Source organism: Canis lupus, chromosome 17, assembly GCF_011100685.1.
Source record: "Canis lupus familiaris isolate Mischka breed German Shepherd chromosome 17, alternate assembly UU_Cfam_GSD_1.0, whole genome shotgun sequence".
Taxonomy (NCBI): Eukaryota; Metazoa; Chordata; class Mammalia; order Carnivora; family Canidae; genus Canis; species Canis lupus.
Genome location: NC_049238.1, coordinates 7,343,159 through 7,365,329, shown reverse-complemented (window position 1 = coordinate 7,365,329; position 22,171 = coordinate 7,343,159). Strand labels below are relative to the sequence as shown.

The following is a 22,171-nucleotide window of genomic DNA, read 5'->3' as shown; positions in this document are numbered from 1 at the left end:
GTCACCAGGTCTCCCTCCCGGCCCGCGCTGAAGCCCCTGGTGCCCGCTCTGTCCTCAGAGGGCATGTGCTGTCCTGTGACCTTGCTGATGACATGGGCACAGGGTGGGACAGTTGGGGAGGGAGGCACGCAGAAGCCTGACTGTCCAACCTGCCAGGGACGGTCATCTGTTATTTCCACAAATATTTCTTGGCATGAATGGGGCGGATCCTGGAGAACAGGCTGCCCGAGATTTACAGACAGAGGGAGAGCTACAGGGACACGAGAGAGGAGCGGAGTTTACCAACGGCAACCTGACCCGCTGCATCTACCTTGACCCCAGAGTCCTGAGCACCACGGGCGGCAACGGGGGCTCTCACGGGCCAACACAAAACTCAGAGAATTCCGTTTATTTGATCATTTTTAATATGGGAAATGCCAGACCAATCAACAGGGAGGACAGACCCTACACAGATGCCTGCGCTCACTACGTGGACGGGACGGTCTCCACGGCACTGGGCACGCATGCATTTCCTTGGAAACGGGCAGATTGAGAGCGCATAAATACCACAACATAACCAGGCTCGGGGGCGATCACAGGCCACGAGGGAACCACGCTTTCACGGGCAACGGAGGCATGAAATACGGGACCTACACGGGCACATCTCACTTCACCAGAGGCATAATTTACACATGAGAAGAAAGGAGGCCACAGTATATGTACGTGCAAGCAGCTTTGGTCAGAGGAAACGGACGAGCGAGGTGGAGCCATGCACGGGGAGGGCTTGCCCGTCTGCTCTCGCTCCATCCTTGTCCCCACCTTTCCCACGGTCACCTGCGAGATCACAAAACAGAATAGCTGGCCTTGTCTCGATCTTAGGAAGTCCCATCAGTGTCCCCAGCGGCGTCTGGGCTCCCGGGGAGGAGAGGTGCCCCAGGAGCCAGATCTGTGAGCCCTGCGTGTAAACACATCCCCGGGGGGCGCCCTGGGGGGGGCAGGGGGGCAGGAGGAGGCCCGAGTGGGGAGGAGGGAGGCGCAGCCACCAGGCCAGGGCAGGTGCCGTGTCACCCGGGCCCGGCCGGAGAGCAGGAATGGTGGAGGAGGCATCCACTTCTGCAAGCAAAGCTGAAACGGCGAGACAAGCCTGTGTTTCTCCGCCACTGTCCGGACGCCCGGCCCCTCAGAACTGACTGGCGCTGCTGGGGTCGCACTGCAACAACCGGACGATGGACGGGTCGCTCTTGGCACCTTTAATGAACTCTTCCAGGGACAGCTTGCCTGTGGCAGGGGAGAGAGGAGAGATGGGGTGAGCCGGTGCTCGGGGGTCTTCTCGCTTCCCGAGGTCAGGGACGCTGCTCCCATGGCGGGGGCGCCCCGTCTGGTCTAAGTCTCGCACCTTCCGGGAGCTGGACGGCAGTGAGCCTCCACTCACTTGGCACGCGTTTCTGGAAAATCCCTTTTGGCTCCCACGGCTCACAGCAAAGCACTGGATGGCTTAAAGGACACCCCACCTAGCTGGACCGGGGCTGTGGCTTGTGGGACAATTTCGATCCTGTTAGAAGCCACCCCAGGCTTTACTCAAGAGAGCTGTGGCTTGGGGAGCCTGGAGGGCTCAGAGGTTGAGCGTCTGCCTTCGGCTCAGGGCATGATCCCGGGGTTCCGGGATCGAGTCCTGCATTGGGCTCCCTGCAGGGAGCCTGCTTCTCCCTCTGCTGTGTCTTTGCCTCTCTCTGTTTCTCATGAATAAATAAATAAAATCTTGAAAAGAAAAAGAAAGCCGTGGCTTACCCGGAAAGAACATGAGAGGCCTGTATCTCATCCATAACTGATTCAGCTGAGGGGACCATGGCTCAAGGAGGGCGGGTACGGGGGGACAGCTGGGGTCCCCCTCCCTCACTGCCCAGCGCCTGGTCTCCCCTGGAGGCAGCAGGCCCTGGCTGCTCGCTGGCAGGATCGCTCTGTGCTGCGTACTATCGCCCTTTGGGGTGAGGGACTAGGGCAGGCTGGCGCGCTATGGGTCCAGCTGGGGCTCCCTCCCTGCTCTCCTTCCTGCACCACCGACCCCGTGACTGCTGGAACCAAGATCAGGAAAGCGGGTTTTAAAACTGAAGCGCGTTCCGGAGGAGCCGATGCTGGGGACACATGGGTGTCCCCCTCGGTGGCCCCTTTCCCAGGACATACACGGGGAAGGACCTAGGCTTGAAGCTGGCTCTGTTCTGGGGGCTGTGAGCTGTGCTGACGTGGATCCCACAGGACAGCAGTAAAGGGAATAAGGAGCTCGTGGCCCCCACCACGCCGCCCCGGGGCCAGCTACCACCCTCTCCCGTCTCAGGATCTTCAGCCCCGACCTGGCCCGGAGGACGCACTCAGCGAGCCACTGCCAGGGAGCCAGGTGAGGGATCCAGGATCTGGAAGGGGGATCCAGGCTCCCAGGCAGAGACCTCCCAGCAGCCCACTGCCCGAGAGGTACACCCCCTCCTCCTAGGTTGGGGGGCGAGCAGCAGGGGGCCGGCAGGCTGGCTCCAGGGGAGATGAAACAACACCCAGGCTGAAGGATGGGCTGGGAAGCACCCCCTTCAACAGGGAAATTCTCCAGGACCCTCTGCTTACTTACACGGCTGGGGGGCAGTGGGGGCTATTGGGCTTTGCTGCTTTCCTATGGTTGGTGGGGACATTTACTCCCCCACCCTCTGACCACTCAGGGCGAGGAGCTCCTGAAAGCACAGCCCCCGCCTCCTGGCAGACAGCAGGGGCGGGTGAGGGACCGAGGGGGGCCCCGAACGGCTCTGGGGGTTCCTGAGCACGGTCTGGGGCTGTTCGGCGGCTGTCAGGGTGTTCCCGGCGCTCGCTGGTCTCAGCTCACGGGTACGGCCAGGACGGGTGTGAACAGGAGAGGGTTGTGCTGGAGAACACCTGCCAGGTGCCCCGACCCCTGGGGGAGGCAGGGAAGGTGAGACAAAGCACAGGGCCCCACCCGCACCCCTGCCTTCACCCTTGTCTCTCCATTGAGTCTCCCTTCCGTCCCCAAGCTGCGGGACAGACGGACACTGGGGCCCACACAGGTGCCCCGACTCCCTACGTCAGACTCAGGTTCACAAGGAGCTGGGAAGGTGCAGGCCCAGCTGGCTCTCGGAGGGGCGGGCGGGCGGTCTCAGGCGGGGGAGCGGGCCGGGGAAGGGGGGGCCGGAGAGCAGTGCCCAGGGCCCTGGGCTCACACTTTCTGGGCAGCACCTCACTGCATCCTCACAACCGCATGAGCCTGGCTTTGTCACCCCCTTTCACAGAGGAGCAAAGCAAGGCTCAGGAGAGCCAAGGCTCGGGGCAGGCCTGTGGGCACCCGGGCCCGTGCCTTGCTACCCTGGAGGGGGGGGGACAGGTTTTAAATCCGCCCAAGAGCGATGCCGGGCACAAGGCTGTCTTGTTTTACACGTGAGCACGTTTGTAAAGCCATGTGCCGCGTCCAGTGTACTTTCTGTCGCCTGTGGTCACACAGTGAACCCATCCCCGGGCTGGCTCAGTCCTTGAGCTGTTTGCTGAAAGCACTTGAGAGTTTACAGAGCACTTCCTCCTGCATTAGCTTACTTTGCATCTCCAGCACCAGCCGGGGGGCATTTCCTTTTCTTCTCTAAATGTCCCCCTTCTTTATTGTTTGAAAGCAAATCAGACCTGTCTCCGGGACTGCACTTGACAGAGCCCCACGAGGCACGGACCCGCCGTGTCGTGTCGCGGCCACCTGCCCTTACCCAGGTCCCACGGAAGCTCCCCGCTACGGCAGAGGGAGAAATGGGGGCATGTGATCCCTGCGCCAGCAGCGGCCACCGCGGCCTGTCCCGCACCTGCCGGTCCTGCGGCAGCGCGGCCCCGGGGGTCCTGGCACAACTGCTGAAGGCCACTGTGTCCCAGCAGAGCCCCCGGGGGCCAGCGGGGAGCCTGCAGTCTCAGGATGACAGCAAGGGTCCCACCATCCGACCTTTGATCCTTCACCATCCCCCTGACCTGAACAGGGCCCAGGTGCCCCGGGACCCCTGCCTCCCTCCCCTGAGACAGAGACACACCCGTACGGTGCGTCAGTTTCCTGCAGAAAGTTATTTATTAGATCAACAAAGCCTTTGGTTTTCAGGGATGCCCCTTTCAAAGAACAAAAAGTCAATATATGCAATGATATACACAACACTCCCTAAATATCAAGCCAAAGACTGAAAATAAAACTTTTCAACTCCTTTCTTTAACAGAGAGGATCAAGAAGTGACCTGTTTCCTTCCTATAAGGGGTATGAATTCCATGTTACTCAATCTTTCTTTAAATTTTCTTAGCAACTTCTTAACAACTTCTCCACTTCCAGAGAACGTAGCCAATTTAGTAGTAGTTAATTAACTCAGGAAAGCTTGCTGGGATACACAGAAATCATTTTCATGAGCATATAATGATCTGATATATGTGACAGTCTCCCCCGTTTTAGAAGCGGGGACACTCCGGCTCAGGGTGGACAGACCATGGCTTGAGGACAGAGCCAGGATGCAGGCCCGTGTCTCCCTCCCTGACCCTGAATCCCAGCTCTTCCCGCCGTCCAGCTGCCCTGGCTGCGCAAGGCCAGGGTGACCGGGGGAGGCCTGGGAAGTGCTGATGGGGAGGGAAGGGTCCCCAACACACTGCGGCTCTCAGCGGCCCCCGCTCCTCCTTTTTTTTTTTTTAAACTTTATTTTTTTTTTTTTAAGATTTTATTTATTTATTCATGAGAGACACAGAGAGAAAGAGAGGCAGAGACACAGGCAGAGGGAGAAGCAGGCTCCATGCAGGGAGCCCGACACGGGACTCGATCCTGGGTCTCCAGGATCACATCCTGGGCTGAAGGCGGCGCCAAACCGCTGAGCCACCCGGGCTGCCCGCCCCCGCCCCTCCTTACCGTCATTGTTGGTGTCCATCTGTCTGAAGATCTTGTCCGTTCGTTTCTCCGGAGTGGACTCGTCCTCGGGCATTTTCATCACGGAGGACACCATTTTGTATATAGCCTGCAAAGAGACACACAGAAGCATGTGCTCTAAGATTCTGGAATGTTCCTGGGCCGATGGGGCAGGGGTGAGCTTCTGCCCAGCCCACAGCAAGGCACGAAGAGATGGGGATGCGAGAGGCCTTCAGGACCCTTCCTCAGCTTTCTAGAGGAACATTTCTAGAATGTTCCATGGTGACTATCACAGATGGCCTGCTGGGCAAAGGAAGCCAGACCCATTTATGTGAAATTTGAGAGCAAGGAAAACACCACCACAGTGATGGCCCTGAGACTGGGGGCTGTCTGGGGCGGGGGGCGGGGAGGTGGGAGGGGATAGTGCAGAGGAAGGTTCCTGAGGGAGCCTTTGGTGGGGAGGGGCTGGGAACGTCTGTAACTCACGAGGGTGGCGGTCATACAGGCGTATATGCACATGACCCACTCCACACTTAGCTGTGAGCATTTTACTCTGTTATACCTCCTTTTAAAGATTTTATTTAATTTATTCCTCAGAGACACAGAGAAAGGCAGAGACACAGGCAGAGGGAGAAGCAGGCTCCCTGCGGGGAGCCCGATACGGGACTCGACCCCAGGACCTCAGGATCACGCCCTGGGCCGAAGGCAGACACTCGACCACTGAGCCACCCAGGTGTACACAGAGTTGTACCTCCGTTTAAAACAAGAAAGATTTCACCCCTGAGACCCATAGGGAGAACCACATCACGAGCCCCAGAAAGGCCAGGCAGCAGGGTGACCAGGTGTCTCCAGAAGGATGGAAAACCTGTTTAGAGAACCTCAAGCACAGGCAGCATGCGTCTCCGGGCCTGGTGGCACCCAGGTGCATCTCCCTGGGACAGGACATCCCCCTGGGACCGGGCCATGCAGCATGCCCAAGTGCAGAGCCAGAGGCAGCACCAAGCCCCTCCAAGGTCTTGGTGGGCTTCTCAAGTACTTAAAACACAGTCCATGCTGAGAAAGGTATAGGAGGTGGGTGTCCCAGCCAGCAGGCTGAGGCGCCATGCAAGGGGCCAGCGGAAGGGTCTCAGGCTTTCGGGGCCTAGCAGCCAGATTCTATTTGGACAGGCATGGTGCCTGGCCCCACCCCGTACGTGCTGTTTTGAACAATCCCACTTGTGTGTTCGGTTTTGCCCAGGCCGGTCTGCTCAGCCAGACAGGCATGCCCGTTTGCTGGGCAGGCTAGGGTTCTAGGGAGAAAGATTTCTTACTTCTATCCCCTTATAGCTAAGAACCAAAGTGACCATTGAACCGCAGAGTTCCCCAAACCTGTGTTGATTTATTCTGCATGAAAACCACCTATTAGGGCAACGGGTTGGTCACTGTTCAGGCCAGCGGAGGCTGGTTTAGTTCACGGGTTTGACGCTCTTTGCTCAAGACTTAGCCCTGAGCTAAGTCCCTTACGTGTAGAGAATGTACTCCAGGAGTGGGGGCGCAAGGGGGACACCAGGGCAGCAGCTCTGGGGTCCTCCACTCTAACACATGCCTAGGCACCCGATGGAGTGAACAAAACTTGGTTTCTCTCCGAAGAACAGCCTCACCCACCAGAGCTGCTGACAGGTGTGAAGGTGAGGACAAAAGGTCTCACAAAGAGGTGCTCCTCCAGTGTCAGAGCTTATTCTGGGGCGCTAGCGTGTCAGGCTTCCTTCACAAGGGCACGTTCCTGGGGACGTGACAAGCTGAGTGTTGCATTCTCAAACACGGGGATTCGAGAAGGTCTAGTAGGTGCCTTCTGCAAGTATCGAAGGACCTTGCCGTTATAATTTTCAGCTCTAGCTGAAAATTTTTTCCAGCACCTCTCTGAGCCTCAGACTTTGTGAAATGCAGAGAGGGACCGCCCCCCACCCCAGGGGTGTGAAGAAGACGGATCAAAGCCCTTAGGCCAGGCCTGATCCAGAAACACTGGCTCTTATCATTCCAATGGCAAGGACCTTCCTGGTCAGGTGACTGGTGGTCACTTTCAAAGGTACATGGGGAGGGGACCCCTGGGTGGCTCAGTTGGTTAAGCATTTGCCTTTGGCTCAGGTCATGACCCCGGGGTCCTGGGATGGAGCCCCACATCAAGCTCTCTGCTCAGCTGGGGCCGGGGGTGTGTGTACTTCTCCCTCTCCCCAGCCCTGCTCAGGTGCTCTCTAACAGGTAAATAAAATCTTTAAAAATAAGAAAACCTGGGCCCAAGTGGCTCAGTGGTTCAGCACCTCCTTCAGCCCGGGGCCTGATCCTAGAGACCCGGGATCGAGTCCCACGTCGGGCTCCCTGCATGGAGCCTGCTTCTCCCTCTGCCTGTGTCTCTGCCTCTCTCTCTGTCTCTCATGAATAAATAAATAAAAATAAAATCTTAAAAAAAAAAACCTGCATGAGGCGCAGCAGGTGGCACCGGGCGGGGAGTGAGCCCATATGGCAGTGAAGGTTCAAGACTAGGGTGGGGGCGGGGGGACCCAGGGGACGGGGTGGGGGGACCCCAGGCCGCCAGCCCTCCCGGGGCCCTACCTGCACGATCTCCAGCATCTCGCTGCGGCTGATGTAGCCGTTGCCGTCCAGGTCGTACATGCTGAAGGCCCACTTGAGCTTCTGCTCCAGCTTGCCCCGGGACGTGACGCTCAGCGCGATGATGAACTCCCGGAAGTCGATGGTGCCATCCCCGTTGGTGTCGAACGTGCGGAAGACGTGCTCGGCGAACTTGGAGGCGTCGCCGTAGGGGAAGAAGTTGGCGTAGATCTTCTTGAACTCGTCCACGGTCAGGTGGCCGGTGGGGCAGTCCTTGAGGAAGCCCTTGTACCACTCCTGCAGCTCGTGGTCCGTGAACTCCGTGTTCTCACGCAGGTCCTGCAGCACCTCGGGCCGCAGCTTGCTGTTCTGCTTGCCCATGGCGGCGGCCGGCTACACCTGCGGGACGGCGGGGGGGGGGGGGGCGTCAGCGGGGGGCCGAGCGGTGGGCCCTGGGTGTCCCGCACCCGGGCCCAGAGCCCCCCAGCCGTGCGCGGGGTATCTCAGCCCGCCCGGGCCGCCCTGCAGGAAGAGGGGCCCATCGTGCGGCACCGGGGCAAGATGTGGGGGGGGGGGGCAACTTAAAATCGGTGGAATGAGGGCTTTATCTGGGGCTGTACAAGATTGGAGGATCCAATCCTCACTCTCCTGAGCCTCATCAGCTCCGGGCACAGCGCCTGCTGAGCTGAGGGCACCCCCAGAGCCCTGGGTTCTGAACAATCCTTTCTTAGGCACCACATTCTGTTTTTAGAACCGGTGTCCAGAACCGGTGTCCAGAACAGGTGTCCAGAACCGTTTAAGGAGCCTCCTATTTTGCCTCGGAGAGACTCCCCAGGGCCGAGGGGTGGCTCTAGAATTAGCACCAGGCAGCCCAGGATGTCTCGCATGTTGGCAGTGGAAGGCCAGGTGCCCCTGGGAGCGCAGAACCTGCCCCCCCACAGCAGCTTCCCACACCGCTGGACAGAGGACTGACCCTGGAGAGGCAGCACCTCTAGACGCTAACGCGGATCTCACTTCACCGCCTCATTTCACGTTCTGGCTCCGACAGTAACACAGGACAGTCATCATTTTTCAAGTGTATAGAACAGACAATAAATGTAAAGTGTCTCCTGCCCCCGTCCCAGAGGTGTCCACTTTGAACCGCTTCTGTTACTTATAAGCTCTCCCCCACCGCACCCCCATTAGGAAAGGGAACAGATGCGGTTCGTCTATTGTCCCTGGCGCTTCCTCCATTGGCCCCTCCTGGGTTTTATTAACTTTATAATACATACCCCTGTTTGTACTTATCTTTATGGCTTTACTTTTTTTAAGATTTTATTTATTTATTTGAGAGAGAGTGAGCGCATGGGTGCACGAGCAGGGGTGGGGGAGAGACAGAGGGCTAGGGAGAGAGACTCTCAAGCAGACTCCCCACTGAGCACCAAACTCAATGTCGCCTCAATCTCAGGATCCTGAGATCATGACCTGAGCTGAAACCACCAAGATGCGGTAAGATCTCTGTCCTATTGGAAGAAAAGTTCTAGGCCAGGTTGGAGCTCCTGCATTTTCTGCAATCGCTCTTAGGGGCCCACCCAGATGAGCTCCCGGGTCCTTCCAGGTGTCACCATGGAGGACCTGATGACGGCACTCCAGGATGGCTCTGTGCCCAGAGAGCCCCTCTGGGTGGACAGGGCCATGTGTCCCAGGACCCTGCAGTGCAGGGTGTCCAGGACGACCCCGTGTGGAGGTGTGTCTCCTCAGGCACAGTCAGCTTATGGTTGAACTGTGGCCCCCACAACCAAAAAAACAAAAAAAAAGATGTTGAGGTTTAACCCCTAATACCTGTGAACGGGACATTAGTTGTAAATGGAGGCTGCAGATGATCAAATTAGGATGAGGTTATTGGGGTGTCCTTATCGAAAGAGGACATTTGGACACGCACAGAAGGAAGACATGCGAAGAGACAGGGAGAAGAGACACACAGCCAGGTACAAGCCAAGGAAGGCCAGGGGCCTTCAGGAGCTAGAACAGATGCTTCCCCGCAGCCCTCAAGGACCCTGCCCACACCTTCGTTCCTCACTTCCAGCCTCTGGTGCTTCGAGGGAAAACATTCCTGCCGTTTAAGCCGCCAGGTCTGTGGCATCATCGGGGCAGCCAAGTACGACAGCAGCCAGCAGGGAGGTGCATGGCTTCGCTGGGTCAGGTGCCTCTCAGCCCACAGCCGAAGCCCCTTGCCCGCCGAACCCCGAGGACCGGAGCCGAGGGCACCGGAGGAAGCCAGCTGGGTGCTGCTGGGGCTTGAGGCCAGGTGCCATCCTCCTCTGCCCGTCCATCTGTCCATCCACAGGCTCTCTACCCACACTCCAAGGTGCCACCCAGATTCAGGCAGCTTTGGGCGAGACCCCGAGACCCGCTCCTGGAGGCTGGGCCCATCACTGAGACACCTGTGCCCACGCCAGCCTCTCAGGGGCATGTTCTCACGCACACACGTCTACACAGCAGGGGAACCTCAGAGTCCACGATCCCTTTATCAACCTGCTAATTGCACCCCTGCTCCTGTCGCTTCTGTTTCAACAGCCTCCCGGCCTCCTCTGGGTCCTGCCACCTAGGACTTTTGAACAACAGTCCGGACTGTCAAACTAGGGCCTGAGACCCCCCTACACGGGGCGACTTGCTGTGCGGCTTCTTGCGGGCAGCCCCACGTCTCTGTGTCTGCAGAGCAATCAGGTGGGTGATGGTCTGCAGAGCCCCGAGCAGCACCCGCCCCGGGGCTCCCGGATGTGACCTGGGACACCCTGAAAACATCGCACGCTTCCAGGCCAGTGTTGCCTGTGCTTCCAATCCTTTAATCAGTTCAGTTGTTCTCAAAGCTGCATATTTTCCACACTGCTCCCGAAAACTGTGGATGGGTGCTAGTCAGCATCTAGGGGGGCGGGGGGCACACGAACAGCTGGCCTGAGGCCTCCCGTTGGACCTCCTATCCAAGGCTTCGAGGGCGCCAGAGCCAGGCGCACAGCAGCGTGTGGCCCCGTGTCCTCCAAGGGGGCGCATCTGCTGCTGGCACACGGCCAGAGGGGACCGGCGTGAGCAGGGCGGGCTGCCTCTCCTCTGCTCTGCACTGAACCGGGCCCCCCAAATTCACCTCGGAATGTGGCTGGATGTGGAGAAGGGGCCTTTAAGAGGTAACTGAGGTAAAACGAAGTCATGGGGGTGGGTCCTCATCCAACCTGACTGGTGGCCTGGGACACAGACACAGAGGGAAGGGCCCCGTGAAGTCACAGCAAGACGACGGCCGTCTGCGAGCCAAGGAGAGGCCTCCGAAGGAACCAGACCTGCCGACACCTTGATCTCAGATTTCTGGCCTTTGGAATAGTGAAAAAACCAATTCCTGTTTTGGAAGCTGCCAGGGCTGCGTTACTTTGTCACGACAGGGCCAGGCGGCCAGGCTCCGAGGAGGTTCCCAAGGCCCCGATGTGACCCGCCAGCAGCAGGGACAGCCAGAAGGTCTGTGGACTGGGGGACACTTCGGCCTCTTGTCAGACATGCCACATAGATCAGTTCATCCTCAGCAGCGAAGAAGAAACAGCCCCGGGGGCTCTGGAGGCCAGGCCAGCACCCCGCCCAGGTCTGTCTGGCCCATGGGGAGGCCGGTCCAGGGGAGGCCAGCGTGCTCGCCAACAGGCCACCTTGGATCCTTAACGGCACATCCTTTGCCTGGTTAGCGTCCTGCCCTTTTCACCATGGAGACAAGCGGCCTTCTGTGAAGTTCAGGACCGGTCCCCTTAGAATCCACTCACCTGACTGCGACCAAATCACAGCTCAGAATGATGTATCAGTAGCCTCAGAACTACTGATATCTGTGTCCTAGGTTCTTCCAGATTCCATAGAAATGCCAAACTCCTCACGCCTCCTCTGCCCAAGATGGCAAATGTTTATGGAAAGGAAAGTACCAGGTTGGGAAGAGGGACAAGCGAGGTCAACCTGAAGCTAGAAGGTCACAGCAGGCAGAGGGTGTGCCCGGGAAGCTGCTTCACACTTTCCCAACTCCTTTCCACGTGGTGTGTCCCTGGAAGGTGATACACGAGACTGAGAATGTCGCCTCCTGTGTTCCTTCCTGGGCTGATAGCCTAAGATCCCTGGGTCTGGAGGCCCCAGGCTGAAGATTCCTGCATCTGCATTTGAGGTGGGGGAGCATCTCATACAAGAGGTGATGACGTCAAAGGAGTCCAGGACGGTGGTACAGCGTTCCCTGGAAGAAACTTGGAAACATGTGGTGTGCAAATCTGTGTGCCTCACCACGTCCTGTACCGTGTCCTGAGTCATTTAACCATGGGAATGCTTGCCCACATGTGTCCCCCTGCCAGTGGTCTGCTCCTGCAAAGCCCAAGCCCAGGAGTGCAAGCCATCCTTGCCCTCAGCATGTTCTCAGGGCCTGGCGCCAGGCTGGGTGCATAGTGGGTGTGCAGTCTACTCTAGTCCCACTGGGTCATCTGAATGCCCAGGGACGCACCTCCTGGTTCTCAGTGCTCTGGGCTGCTTATGACACAGGTGCCTATGAATGGGGCACAAAACAGTGACTCATGGTGGGGGGTGCTCCAGGGAGGAATGAGTGATTCCTCATTCCCGTGGGGTGTGTAGGTAGTTTGCCTAGGAAGACAGCATGAGGAATCAAAGCTGAACAACAAGGACTTTATTTTTTTTATTTTTATTTTTTTAAGATTTTATTTATTTACTCATGAGAGACAGAGAGAGAGAGAGAGGCAGAGACACAGGCAGAGGGAGAAGCAGGCTCCATGCAGGGAGCCCGATGTGGGACTCGATCCTGGGTCTCCAGGATCACCCCCTGGACTAAAGGCGGCGCCAAACTGCTGAGCCACCCGGGCTGTCCCAAGGAGGACTTTAAAAGGCACTGGAGGTTGAGGCAGCTGGGTGGCTCAGTCGGCTAAAAGTCCAACTCTTGACCTCAGCTCAGGTCTTGATCACAAGGTTGTGAGCTCAAGCCCCACAGTGGGCTCCACGCTGGGAACGGAGCCTACCAAAACAACAACAACAAGCCCAAAACCCAAACCAAAAAGCCATGGAGGTCAACCCTCAAAGGCCACCTCTAGGCAGGTTCCAGGCACTGGGAAGGTGGGGGCCATGCTTGGCCAGGGTAGGAGGGTGCAACATTATCTCCATCTTAGAGACAAGTTATCTTGTCTTAGTGACAAGTGAGGTTTCCAGGGGGGACACATGCTGGTCTGTGACCTTCCCTGTGGCCCCCTTCATTGCCCAGGTCAGTGCGCAGTGATGAGGCCACTATGGTGCTCCCAGCTGGTATCTACCCCATCATGAAGCGGAGCCCATGAATATGAAATAAAGCCCCATGTACACTGCCAGTCCCTAACTGAGCCAGCTCACATGTGCTTACCAAAGACTCAGATGAAATAGTTAATACAAAGAGCCTCATTTTATCTCTCTCCTGGAGGCTCTCGGCCCAAAGCACGCAGCCTCGCAGGGACCCAGGATGGTGGGACGCTACATGCACGGTGACCCCTATCTTTACTAATTAAGTCAAGGAGCCGTTATTGACGACTGGCTGGCTGGGAAGATGGATGATAAAAAGCCAGCCTTTCTGCAAAAACAAAGCAACCACCCCGTTTCTCAGCAGAAATGCACCCCCCACCCCCAGCCCTGGTGGTCAGGGCTCATCCTTCATCTGTAGACCAGAAAATCTTGCTTTCATCTCCACTGATGGATGGAGTGAAGAATGGGGCGTGCCAGGAAGGGCGATCAATTCAGGATCAGAGCCACCTCTCACTTGGCTTGAAAAGCCTCGTGACCACGCAGGGCTTGGATGAGACAGGCAACAGCCTTCTGAGCATGTCAAAGATAACATTTTAATTCCCAGTAATGAAAGAATGGGGAGAGAGTTAATGTAGCGCTTACATCCATCCATCTCTCTGGCTCTTGGTTACTCGGTTATTTGTTCTTAATGTGCTAAATTGTAAAGAAGGAAAAAAAGTGCGGACGTGTAGCTGGGGAGCCTTATGAAAATATTTAACCCGAAGTAGGTATTGCCTGCAAATTAAAGCTTGTTTAATGGCGTAATTCTCCCAACCACTCGGTGAGGCTCCTGGGAACCCAATACTTGAATGTGTCATTAATCACCGCTCCACACCGGCTGCTGGCGTGGGTCGACATTTCATCCATTGCTTTAAAATGCTTCCATCAGGTTCGATCTCCAGAGCTCACCAGGCCAAGCCGACTTCCAAACACTTGGAGTGAAAGTGATGGAAAAGATGGAAGGAACCAAGTCCTTAGATAAAGGCCAAAGCTCAGGATGAGGCTGGAGGCGCATCCCTGGGGAATCTGACCTTCAGGGAACCAGAGGGCTCTCCTGAGACGAGCACTTATCCTGCCCGGGGTAGGACAGCAGAGTAGAGGCTGGAAGGACAAGAGGGAAACAGGCCTTTAGGGCTGTTCCTCATGCGTCACAAGACCCACGGTTCTTTCTCCTGGTGACCCATTAACAAATGGGCAAATGCTGAGAATTTTCTGCAAGTAAGTGGGTGAGAGGCAAGCGGCATGCAGCCTTGGCTTCTAGTGCAGCTGCTTTGAGGAGGGGCCAGTCCCATGCCATGGGGTCTGGGACGAGGCCAGGGCCCCCCCAGAGGGAGCCGCATGCTTGGGGCGGACAATAGGGGCGCAGATACCAGGCTTCCCAGCCCCGCCACGCCTCCTCCACCCCACAGGTGCCTCAGTTTCTCTGTCCATAAACCAGATTTGTCCAATACATAATCACCAGCCCCACGTGGCCATGGAGCTCGTAAAATGTGGCCCATCTGACTTCATGTATGTGCCCTACGAGTAAAAATACATGCTGGCTTTCGACAGCTTAGTACATAAAAATAATGTAAAATATCTCATGGTAATTTTCCTATCCTGCTTACATGGGGAATGATAAGTGACACCGTTTGAGATATCGTGAGGGAAGTGGATCATGTGGGTAACATTAATCTCTCTCTCTCTCTCTCTCTCTTTTTTTTTTTTTTAACTTTCTTCTTGTGGCTACTAGAAAAGTTAAAATTACATATGAATGTGGCCCGTACTCTATTTCTACTGACTGCTCAGCCCTGGGTAGATCCTTGGGACACTGGATCTGGGGCCACCAACACGGACTCTGGAAGCTCATTAGCACTCTGTTTTCAGGCCCTCCTGGCTAACGGCAGCCCTGCGGGGGGAGGTGCCCATGAATGAAGGATCACGGCATTTGCATTTCCCAATTTCCCAGTTTCTATTTTCAGCAGCTTCAAGAACTTTCCTGGAGGCCGGCTGCAATGATGGTGCAGGTCCCTAAGGTGTACGGTGGACGGTCAGGAGTGGCAAAAAGTGTCCCCTGAGGGAGGACAGCTGAAGCCCCCCACCCCCCGCCACCCCGAGCAAGATCTGGGCCAAGAGGCAGGAGGTCAGTGACAGTTATAGGGTGCGCCCAGATCCAAATTCAGCCCACTGACTTCCAGGAGCCTGTTTTCAGGCGGCTTCCTGAATACCTGCTGCATCCAGTTTTATCAGCCAGATGGGCTCCAGGCCAGTGACCTCTGGTTGAGAAATCTAACTGAAAACCCTCTTGACTTCTGTACCCATCCCAGCAGCTTAAATCCTCAGGGCTCCCCAAAGCTTAAAAAAATAATACATAAAAGAAGGGAGGGAGAGAAGGAGGGAGGGAGGGGAGGAAGCTGGCCAAGACCTAGAACTCCCCTTCCCGCCTAGACCCTTCCTTCCTACTTAGCAGAGGTTGAAATGCTCTACATGAGCCTGGGTGAAAGGAAAAGGTGGAGAAAAGGAGAGAAAACCCCCAAGAGAATGTTCTTTCCCTCGCAGAAGCTAATACAACAGGAAGAGGAACTGTGCGTGCCTCTCCCCATACACCTCGTGCCTCTGAAAACACAGGCTCATCCATACGGCTGCTCGCCTCAGCTGTCCAGCAAACTTCTACTCAACCACCAAAGCCCAATTCACATGCAATCTATTCAGGATGTACATCCCAGCCCCCAGCAATTGCTCTCCTCCGCATCTAATGCCACTTTTTTTTTTTTTTTTACCTATTTCTATCATGATCTCAACTTTTGTAACATTTTTTACTTGTGTTTTCTCCCCCCTCTCTTTCCTCAATAAGCCTCAGCTTATTGAGGAAAGAGAATGCCTCATTCATGCCACAGCATGTTCTAGCCTCAGGGCCTTTGCATCTGCTGTTCCCTCTGCCTGGTCTCAAGGTACATTCCCTCAACGTTTATATCTTTGTTGGAATCCTCTTGGGGGTTGCCTCATCCAAGGAACTCATCTCAAATAGCATCAGCCCTCACACCCTAGTCCCTCCCCCTGCCCCCTGGTCATAGCATTTCCTACTACCTGGCACTGTACCGACACAATTATTGACCCTGCCTCCTTTTGTTCACCACTGTATCCCCACATTGCCCAGAACGAGGCCTGGCACACAATGAGTGCTCGGTTAATATATCTGAAGCAATGGTTGTCTGCTCCAGGGGCCTAGCACTGGGCCTGGATGGACGAGTGGATGAATGAGTGAATGCGTTTCTTCCAGGACCCTCTTGCTCTAACATTTTGTGACTTCTCCAGTATTAGGGATACAGGAAGGAACATCATGGCTCAGGATGGCAAAGCGCTCTCTTGCTCAGCTTTGAAGCTCCAAGAAGGAATGTTCTGTAATTCAGACTTGGCTATTTTGAAAAGCTCCATTTAGGGCAGCCCGGGTGGCTCAGCGGCTTTGCACCGGCTTTGTACCGCCTTCGGCCCGGGGTGTGATCCTAGAGACCCGGGATCGAGTCCCACATCGGGACTCCTGCATGGAGCCTGCTTCTCCTTCTGCCTGTGTCTCTGCCTCTCTCTCTTTCTCTCTCTCATTAATGAATAAATAAAATCTTAAAAAAAAGAAAAGAAAAGAAAGAAAAGCTCCATTTACTGGCACGAGAGCAGCCATAGCAGAGGAGAGGGCCTGCCTGGGGCAGGTCAGACCCGGGCGTCCATTCACCAAACCGGTGCCATCTCCTCCCGGCCCCATGAACACGCCCCCAGCTACGTGGCCTGGCCAGGGTCCTCTCCGCCCCCTCCAGCTGGGATCTTTCACCCAGAACAACATCACTGCTACTTGAGTCTCCAGGGAAGGAGCTCTTCGAGCTGCTTGCCCAGTGGAGGAAGATAGGTTAGTGGAATAGACATAAATGAGCCTCTGGGGAGAAAAGGAGGAGGAGAGAGAAAGAGGAAATGCTCAGGAGAATGATCTTCTCCTTGTAGAATCTGTTAACACAACAGGAAAAGAACTCTAGGCAGGATCCAAAACAAGACCATGGGATTTTTCTTAACACCCAAACCACCACATACGACCATCCGTATGTGAGATCCAGAGTTTGAGGCTCCCGGGGGCAGAGCCCCACTGCCAGGCTGGGGTGGGAGTGAAGTCTCTGAATCTCCCTTCTGTGCCAGGTGTGGGATCACCTGGATGAACAACAAAGACCCTTCTCAGTGCCCGAAGCCCCTCTGGCCCCCTACCCTCCATGAGCCCTGGGGGCAACGTGTGCAATGAGGCTGACTTAGGGGGGACCCGGAGTGCAGGGCGGGAGCAGAGCCAGCCTGTCCCCAAGCATCGGCTGGGAGGTCTGATAGGCAAGGTCTGAGCCAGGCCTCCAGGGGCTCTCCAGGTGGGCGGACGAAGGGAACAGCGTGTGCCAGGGCGCAGAGGCCGGGAGAGAGCCCAGCCGAGGCCACACAGCGACGTGCTTGGTGAGCAGGACTGTAGAACAGGGCAGCCCTGAGGACAGGGTGTGTGTGTGGGGGGGGAGCCGGGAGAGCGCCGGCAGGCAAGGCTTGCAGCGCCCCTCACCATCCCCAGTGAATACCCAAGCCCCATGAGGCGCTCAGGATGAGACAAGCAGCCGAGGACTCAGAGACTATGACTATTCGATCGTCCACACGATCGAGCGAACCCCCCAAAATGCCCCTTACAGGGATCGGAGCCCAGCAGGGCTAACTGCTCTTTCAACGGAAGCTGCCCTAGCAGGCTGAAGGCCCGAGCTGGTCTGAGATTTCAGAAGCCCCCTGACCATCCCCTCCATAGATCTGACCCCGCTTCAGCCAGGCCTGGGGGCACGGAGCTGGTGGAGGGGTCCCCACCCCGCTCAGCTGAGCTTCTCACGCGTGGGGATTTGAGACACCAGCCCCCACACATCCCCCAGGTTCCTCGTGTCCAGCTGCAGAAGGTCTCCAGCAGTGACCAAGCCTGCGTGCGACAGACCCATGTGGCCTGTGGCAGAGCGAGTCTGCGATTCTACGCTGACACTCCCGGCCAGGATGTGAACCCCAGTCCTTCCACCCCTGCAGGAGGGAAACGCACCCTAGTAGGCTGCGCTTACACACCTTGGCCAGGGGTGCAGCTCTTTGGGGGCAGAGGGTGCACTGGGCCAGACCCTGGGGTGCGGGGGTTCCCAGCCTCAGGGACCTCAGATCAAGCGTCTGCTTGCTCTTCTGTCATGGGACCAGAATGCCTGCTCGGGTGGCAGCTGCACATAAGGGGCCACACAGGGCAGCAGGTGCAAAGAGCACAGCCAACCCTTCCCAGGCTCCCCTAACTGGCCTTACAGTCTTGGCTGTCTCCTAACTTCTCTGGGCCTCAGTTTCCTGAACTGTAAATGGGAAGAACAGCCCATGCCTGCTGGTGTCACCATGTAGCCGTGAGGATAAAGGGAAACGATGGGCGTAAAGGGACTGACCAATTTAAAGCATCACACAAATATCTGGAGGTTACGTCACAGCTTTTAGGAAACAAGAAATGTGTGAGGCACTTAATGAGTTTAATTGCAGTACTGAGAAGAGCCAGGCTGGAGGCTGAGGCTGAGGCTGAGACTGAGGCTGGAGGCTGAGACTGAGGCTAGAGGCTGAGGCTGAGGCTGAGGCTGAGACTGAGGCTGGAGGCTGAGGCTGAGGCTGAGGCTGGAGGCTGAGGCTGAGGTTGGAGGCTGAGGCTGAGGCTGAGGCTGGCCAGAGCTTGGAGCTCGTGGGTCGCCTGCATTTCTCGCAGACACTTCTTGCCCGCATGACCAGCACCAAGCATGAAAACCTGGGATCCCAGAGGCACAGACACATCCAGTGCGGGTGAGGGTCAGTGAAATCTAATTCCTGTTCTTCAGAGAAAGTGAGGGGAAAGGACAGAAGAAGGGGACGTCCTCTGATGGCACAGCAGAGCCTCCAACCAGCTCGTGCTGCCCGAGGTGCAAGTCTGGCAAAGCCGCCTGAGGACCGGTGGGCTCTCTGCCCTAGCTGGCCTCGGGGCCCTGTGAACCACCCCACCCCGGGGGAGAGAGAGGCAGGGGGAGCCCCTCAGGGAGCGGATGGGCCCTTCTCTAAGGGCAAGACGTCTCCTGGGGAGTCTGTGGCTTCTCCGTGGTTTGGGCCCGTTTAAGCAGGTACACGGAGGGGCCTGTTTCTTCACAAGACAAATGTCCTGAGGGTCAGGGAGCTTTGCAGATACTGAGGCACAGGTCTGGAACTCGCCCAGAGCAAAACCCAGCATTCCGAGAAGGCTGAGCTGCTCCGATCTGTGAGGACGGGGTGTGCACACACAGGTCGCACACAGCACACGCCCCTCACCAGATACCACACACACACACACACACACACACACACACACGCACACACCACACCCTGCCATACCGCAGGCACCCCCCCACACACTGATCATATCTTTGATGCATGCACACCACGCGAACCACACCACATACCACACCACGCCACACAGCACATACACCACACACACATATACACATACACACAACACACACCCCGCATATATATAATCATGAATGCACACAGCACACACAACATGCCCCCCCCCTCCGTCCATACTGGGTGTGGTACCCCACTACTGACTGTCCAAATGCCTCAGTCTGTTCACTGGCTCCCAGTGGAAGAGAACCCAGGCCTGGGTGGGCACGGGTGGAGGCTGTTGCCAGGACGAGGGCCTTTCCAACAATCAGTGGGATTTCACTCCTGGGAATGTTCTTAGCTTAGAGAAAATAGTAGGGGCACCTGGGTGGCTCAGTCGGTTATGTGTCTGCCTTTGGCTCAGGTCATGATCCTGGGGTCCTGGGATCGAGCCCCGTGTGGGGCTCCCTGCCCAGTGGGGACTCTGCTTCTCCCTCTCCCTCTGTCCCTCCCCAAGCCTGTGCTCTCTCGGTATCTCTCTCTCTCAAATAAATAAATACATAAAAATTTTTAAAAACACAATTAAAAAGAAAAGAAAATAGGATGGGCCACGTTCACCATTCACTCATTCACTCCATGGCCATCTGACCCTCGCTGAACTTGCACAGAATCGTTACGCACCAGGACCCGAGGCTGTAAAAAGGGAGCCGCTGTGGGCCCAACATGAAGAGCAGGCCGGAGCATATGCCGCGGCAGGTGGGGGACAGGCCTCGGAGCTGCCATCTGGGGAGACATTCTCCCAATGGGGAAGGGTTGAAGGCGGCGTCCGAGGAGGAGCCCACAGTGTTCGAAGAGGTGTGGGTGAGAGCGTGAAATAGCACATTGCAGCTGGAGAAAGGCTGGCTCAGGGCACGTGGCCGAGAGCTGGGCAGGGCCAGCCTTGCGACTTTATCCTGGGGGTGCAGGGAGAACCACCAGCAAGCACCTGGGCCCTACCTCCCAGGCCTGGGGCTGTTACCTCTTGAGGCACCTTCATGAGCAACGACTGGCCCAGCATGTAATGGTACTGAACGGTATAGGACAGTATGGGACAAATGGTTAGATGAACAAATGTAGGGAATGGGGAGGAGGGGCAGCTAGGGGACAGAAGAAAAAATACCATCAAATCCTAGGAATTCAGACTAATTAGTCAAAGGGTAGCTCACATTTGTCATGTTCGAGTCAAAAAATACCAAAAAAGTGTCTCTGAGTTCTTCCTCAGGTAACGGGCAAGGGCTGGACCCGACAGCTCTGCGAGGTAGATGAGTGGGCACGTGTAGCAAGGAGAGAAGTTAGTTGCTATGAGCACAGCTGTCATTCCCAACCTCAGATCAGAGGCCTGGGAGGCCCTGTGCCTCGAAGCACTGCTTTCTTCGTCTGTGGATGATGACTTTGGACTACATGGCCCCGAGGCACGTTTGAGCCCCGTGGAAGCTTCTATAGGACCTGGCAAGTCCACTCGCTTGGCTGGAATGTATGTCCTTCTCCCCAGGATCTTGGTTGGCAGATCCATCGGCTTAGCTCCCTCCCTAGTAGATGTTGGAAAGCTAATTCCTGCCAGGTTCCCGCTTGAGTGACACCAGAATTCACTTTTCATGGGCCCCAAACGAACGGCTCCCAAATTTTGAATTCACGTGCCCCAAATGAAGGAGTTCTCGCCACCTTCTAAGACATCTCGGATAGAAACTGTCGTTAAGAAATGTCATCATAGATGTTAGATTTCCACGTTTTCAAGACACATGTGGGCCCCGGGGGCTCTGTGGGCGCCGACAAGTGGCTCTGTCCGCAGGAAAGTCCACCCAAGGGGGTGCTGCCCGCAGCAGAGCTCCCGGGGGGCCAGCCGCCGCCAAAGGCCGGTTTGGTGCCGCTTACTTATGGCTCAGCTCACTAATCCAGAAATTTTTTTCATTTTTTTTTTTTTAAACTTGGAAGGAAACTTCCAGTGAAGCATATCATATGCTATTTGATTAATGTTTAATGTCTTTGGGAAGAAACAAAAACGGTAGGTCCTTCTCTACATAAATGGCATCAGCCCGGCTAAAACACGAAGGCGCTCGAACGGTGACGGGCCAGCCACCCTTCCTGACCCAGCCTTGGCCTGCCGTGACGGGGGCAGTGTTTAGAATCAGGAGCGCGTGCGGCTCATAAAAGCGGCCCTTTGCCATTCTTCCTCTTTAAATCCCAACATCAGAAGCCAGAGATTGTGCAGAGAGAGCCAGGAGCGAGTGAGAGACGCGGTGCCAGGTGCTGCGAGTACCAGGACAGGGTGCTCGCGGGCAGCTTACGGTCTACCGGGGAGGCAAGGCACGAGTTCTTTCTTGGCTGTGGGAGCTCTGGGCCTGGGTGGAAGGAGGGGCAGGGCTCCAGGAGGGACCCCAGATTCTGGCTTTCAGGTGGAGGCCCATGTCCTTTCCTGAGCCCTTCCCCAAGGACGCGGAGCTGAGGTGCACTCACGCAGAGCGCGGCTGGGAATACGCCTGTAGCCAGTGAGCACAGCGCCTGGTACCCAGGGTGGCCCCAGTGCGTGGCCCTTGGTAAGAAGAAGGAAGTCAGGGAGCGAGGGAGCCAAGGGAGGGGGCGCTGAGGACCCCCAGCACCTCAGCAGGGCTGGCCCCATGGAGCCCATCTTCCTGGGACTCTAGGTCTCCGGATTTCCCATCCGAGACTTTCCGACCCAGAGAGTCTAGAACTTCAGAGAAAGAGCCAGTCTCCCAGAGACCCCCCGGAGATCCCAGGCGCAGGCGCCAGAGCAAACCTTTGCTGACTATGTTCCCAGACTTCTCAGCTACAAATGTGCACATACGGCCTGACGGGTCCAAGAATATAGTCAAGGGGTCCACAGCACAGAAAACATGCAATCCGGGTTGACCCGGCAATCTGGGCTTTGGGAAGTGAGAAGATCAGTGCAGGAGGGCCTGAGAGGCCTGCATCATGGAGCGGGAGGGCCTGCGTGGACGCGGACTGCCAGCCTGGAGGGAGCCAGGAAGCAAC

General features: G+C 56.5%; 1 protein-coding gene across 1 annotated transcript in view; it reads right to left on the bottom strand.

Moving 5' to 3' along the window:
- Positions 1–373: 373 nt before the first annotated feature.
- HPCAL1 (hippocalcin like 1) overlaps positions 374–22,171 on the bottom strand; it is a 112,162-nt gene continuing 90,364 nt past the window's right edge. The window contains exons 3-5 of the mRNA XM_038560767.1: positions 7,469–7,864; positions 4,883–4,988; positions 374–1,257 (exon numbers count right to left, since the gene is read on the bottom strand). Coding sequence (XP_038416695.1) covers positions 1,160–1,257; positions 4,883–4,988; positions 7,469–7,846 — 582 coding nt within the window. The 5' untranslated portion in view covers positions 7,847–7,864 and the 3' untranslated portion in view covers positions 374–1,159. The remainder of the gene's footprint in view (positions 1,258–4,882; positions 4,989–7,468; positions 7,865–22,171) is intronic.